Raw genomic sequence first — 4,171 nt, forward strand, 5'->3', positions numbered from 1 at the left:
TTCAATTAACTTCTTTTGGAACTCGTGTCTCATTTGGAAGGTTAGTTTTTATTTGGCATGCTTTTTGGATTTGTCGATCCCTCATCTTATCTATCTATACTCTTTTATAAAAATTATCACAACCTCCATTTTTTGAAATAGTTACACAATAGTTACATACAGAATTACTAAATTACCCTTAATAAATACACTATGGAAAGAGTTTTTATAAAATACCAAATTACGCTTAATTAATTAATTTATACTCTAACCTTTATTTTAATAATTAACACTTTCAGCCCTTATTTTCTAAAAATTTTCACTATCACAATTACATCAACATACACCACTTCACACTTCCACCACCACCGATACATCACCGACACCACTAGATCGTCTTCCCCACTACCGCTGCCGCATTGCGCAGATACCATGCTTGTTAATTTGGAAAAACATAGGAACGAGTGCCACTAGTGCCAGCTTAATAATTTTGTGGCCTTAAATAACACCACTTTATGCATGCTTTTCTGGAATAAATAAATAAGTGATAAAAAGCTATGTTAATTTACATGTAGAAACAAATCATAAAATAGTATGTATATGTCGTTCAAAAAAGAAAACTAGTATGTATATATATGTACGAGTGTATGGAAAAAAATGTGTGTTTAAAGAGAGATGGATTTGAATTGTATATGTATAAGTCTGTGTGTATGTAGCGCTAACTTAACCTTTTTAGTGGTCTTAGACGGAACTATTTTTGGTGGTCTTTTTTGAAAGTTTCTAACAAAAACCCTCATCTTTGGAATCAGCAAAAATAAATTAAAAAATATATAACTGTGAAGTTTTAAATCTTTATCTGTTTTTTTATATGTGTAAAAAAAAAGTATAAATGGGTGCTTTTCAATACGTGTTACATCTAGTTTGTTAGTAAGTGTCAAGTTTAAGTATAGGGTAGTAAAGTGTATTGTTGTTACTGGCAGTTATAGTTTGTTACAACTGAGTCGCTTTTTCCCCAATTTGTATAGATATCAGACTATAATGAATAAGAGGCAGACTGGATTTGATAAACAACTTCTTCTTCTTCTTTAAATTCTCTCTTTTGTGATTTCATCCCTATCACTTGAGTACTCTTTAGGATTTATTATATATTATCTTTCGATTTATTATCCAGTTTATTAGTTTGACTTGGAAACCTTGCAACAGTTATAATGCCTTGCCATTTGGTCATTTAAATTGATGACAAAACTGAGTTCACTTAGCTTAGCCAGCAGCAACAAGGTACAAGTACACAAATAGAAGTTAAAACTACAAATCAAACATTGCACATACAAGTGCACTTACATTGTCGAACATAGGTCCCAATTTCCACCTCCGGTCTTCTTACCTTAGCCGCGGCTTCCTCTTGTTCTTTCAGCCTCTTTAGCAACTCTGCCTCTTGACGTCTAGCTAACTCACTTTCGGCTTCCATCTTTTGCCACTCGCTCCATCCGCCCTCCCTTTCTTCTTCCATCAACCTTTCTTCATCCTCCGCACACGATGCACATTCTATGAGGATGGATTCTTTTTCAGCCGATAAAACTTCATCCATTAGCGTCGTGTTACTAATGTGGAAAGACTTAGCCAACATTGTTTTATCCAGCGTTTGGAGAACCGAAGTCTTTCCTGTTAGGAATTGATCAAGAGTAGGGTTGTCCTCTGGTGTCATCTTGAACCCCATGAAAACGAAAGAGTCGTTGTTGAAGGACATTTGAGCCATCTGATGATACCGTGGCACTACAAACACATCACCTTCTTCAACTTTAAACCTCGAGTTTTTGCAAAGTGTTTCATCTGGAACCATTGGACAAACTACTTGAACCATTCCTTCTCCTTGCAATACAATCGCTATTTCCACACTTTTTGGGTTCCAATGTGGTGCCATCATTGATCCCTTTTAGCAATAAAATATCATCAAAACCTCAAAAAAATATACGATAATAATAAAACAAGATTTAAACAACATATACCTTAGTTATATTCACCATGAAAACACCAAAATCAGAGTCTTGGAATGCATCTAACTGTTTATGGTTCAGGGTTACACTCCAACCATTAGGAGTTTCAATATCATGATCTGCCTCGAAAATATTGTTTGACCTCTTATCTTCCCTCTTTTTATCTTTTTTCTTCTTATCCTTTTTTTTGTCTTTCTTCTTTTTGTTTAAGAAGTCGAAAAGGCCGTTGTTGTGATTGATTCCTAGGAAGGCTCTAGTAAAGGGATGAGAAACAACTTCCGACATGGAATTGTTTGCTTCGGGCGCCTGTCCTTGCACAATCAATGTTTGCCCTTCTCCTCCTCTTAGTTCTTTCATCACTTCTCCAGACACCTGAAATAGTTCCACAAGTTCTCCTTTTTATTGTTCAATTTTTACATGGTTCAAACTCGTAATCACTTAGTATACATTGTTTTTTCACTTATATCTATAAATAAATAATCATTGTTTAGTACATTACACCTAAATATGTATAGAGAAAGAAGAGAGTTTACATTGAGTGTTGCTTGAAGGACTTTGTTGTCAAACCCCAGCACGAGATCTTGAACTCCGGCGTATGCCTTGGTAAATTGTTTGCTCTACAACATATTTGGGATAAATGGCACATTCATAAATAAATAGAGTCAATCATATAGTTTTTAGTATATGATACTCGATTATATATTTACTTAGTTTTTAGTTTAGATTAAAAGTAGATTAACATTTATTACTTGTTAAAGTAATTAAACTAAATAAATGTACACATATATCCTAAATGGTAACAATGTTTCTAGTCTGGTGTGAGCAAATATATGAGAATTGGGACAGTGAGAGTATGTGCATATAATGCATATGTGTATGCGTGTTGGAGTAATAAATAGCAAATACTTGTAATTCGCTTTCTGAATCTGAAAAGACTGCATAAATCTGAAGCTTCTTGGGGTCTTCGGACTTTAAGGTGTTTTGTATGTAAAAAACAGTTTGGGGTTGTAGCCTGAAAATGTCACCCTTCTGCAACGTTATTTCCTGGAGTTCATGGTCATCTTTACCAACGTCGATCCAACTCAGGGTTCCATTTCCTGATAATTTAACACAAGAACACAAATGCTTCATAGATTTTACTATATTAACGTTGATATGATAGAGTTATTTTTACAGAGTTTATTACTCGTAAAATAATAACAAGTCTACTTGAAGATATATGATACCTGCATTGACATATAAAACCATTTCTGAAAAAAGTTGAACAGGAAGAAAAAGCGATTGAGGTTCCAAGGTGATAAACCGAATGTGGTAACACCCTCCATCTTTGCCATCGTTGATCTTAACGGCCGATATTTTACCAAACTCTGTCGACATTAACGTCCACCTCCCATCTTTCCTTACGGTAAGTCCATCATTCACGGGCACTCTATAATCGCCGATGACAGCACCACCAAAAGCTGCTGCTGCAATTGCATGGGAGAAACAAGAAACAAGAGATACTACACAGCATGCAAAGAATACTAGACAGACTGAAGAAGGATCAGGCCTCATTTTTTAATTGTTTGATTCTGTATGTATGGGATATATGAAGCTAGGCCTTTATATAAGAGTGAGGTGGCATTGGATGATCAACACTTGGACCGGAGATGGGTTGGTCGTATTTTGATTTTTTAGGCCAAGTTACAAGCAATTTCTGATATGGGTCTTGCTCAACATGTGACCATATATACTTTGGGAGTTACCAATATTTTGTAAAAATTGAAATAGTTGTAGTTATATTAGGTGAAAAACAGAAATACTTTCACACATAAAATATATAGTTTTAGTTAATTACTAAAAGGATGCGAATTGCGCTCCATTAGTTACAAATAACAGATTATTGTCAAAAAAAGATTCCTGTTGGTGTAAAACTGAAATCAACATATGATCATGTTAATGACACAAACCGGCCATATTATAGTCTAAAAAAGGATCTTGCAAAGTCTATGACCCGGATTGATCAAGGCCTTCATAATACAAACAAACAGCGACTGATGGAGTGAACAACTTGAGTGGTCACCACTCACCACCCCACCTTCAACCAAGTTTTTGTTAGTAATTTTTTTTACTTTAAGCTCCAACCAAAATATTAGATCCCAACTCAGTTTAAGGTAAAAAAAAAAAAGAAAAAATTCAGGCACCCGTCCTCTAGATAT

General features: G+C 34.8%; 1 protein-coding gene across 1 annotated transcript; it reads right to left on the reverse strand.

The window, feature by feature from the left end:
• Positions 1–1,212: 1,212 nt before the first annotated feature.
• LOC122604672 (vicilin-like seed storage protein At2g18540) lies at positions 1,213–3,527 on the reverse strand. The gene is made up of 5 exons (XM_043777544.1): positions 3,200–3,527; positions 2,880–3,070; positions 2,507–2,590; positions 1,986–2,345; positions 1,213–1,909 (listed from the first exon to the last, which is right to left on the reverse strand). Exons 1-5 carry the CDS (start codon positions 3,525–3,527, stop codon positions 1,292–1,294), a joined length of 1,581 nt encoding a protein of 526 aa, XP_043633479.1. The 3' UTR covers positions 1,213–1,291.
• Positions 3,528–4,171: the final 644 nt, after the last annotated feature.

The sequence above is a fragment of the Erigeron canadensis genome, chromosome 6, assembly GCF_010389155.1.
Source record: "Erigeron canadensis isolate Cc75 chromosome 6, C_canadensis_v1, whole genome shotgun sequence".
Taxonomy (NCBI): Eukaryota; Viridiplantae; Streptophyta; class Magnoliopsida; order Asterales; family Asteraceae; genus Erigeron; species Erigeron canadensis.

What these genes read in the sequence shown, in the direction of transcription:
- LOC122604672 (XM_043777544.1), bottom strand. Translation starts at nt 3,527, where the DNA reads ATGAGGCCTGATCCTTCTTCAGTCTGTCTAGTATTCTTTGCATGCTGT. An exon ending in TCCTTCAAGCAACACTCAAT is followed by an intron (nt 2,346 to 2,506) that starts GTAAACTCTCTT and finishes GAACTATTTCAG; the next exon opens with GTGTCTGGAGAAGTGATGAA. An exon ending in TCATGGTGAATATAACTAAG is followed by an intron (nt 1,910 to 1,985) that starts GTATATGTTGTT and finishes TATTGCTAAAAG; the next exon opens with GGATCAATGATGGCACCACA.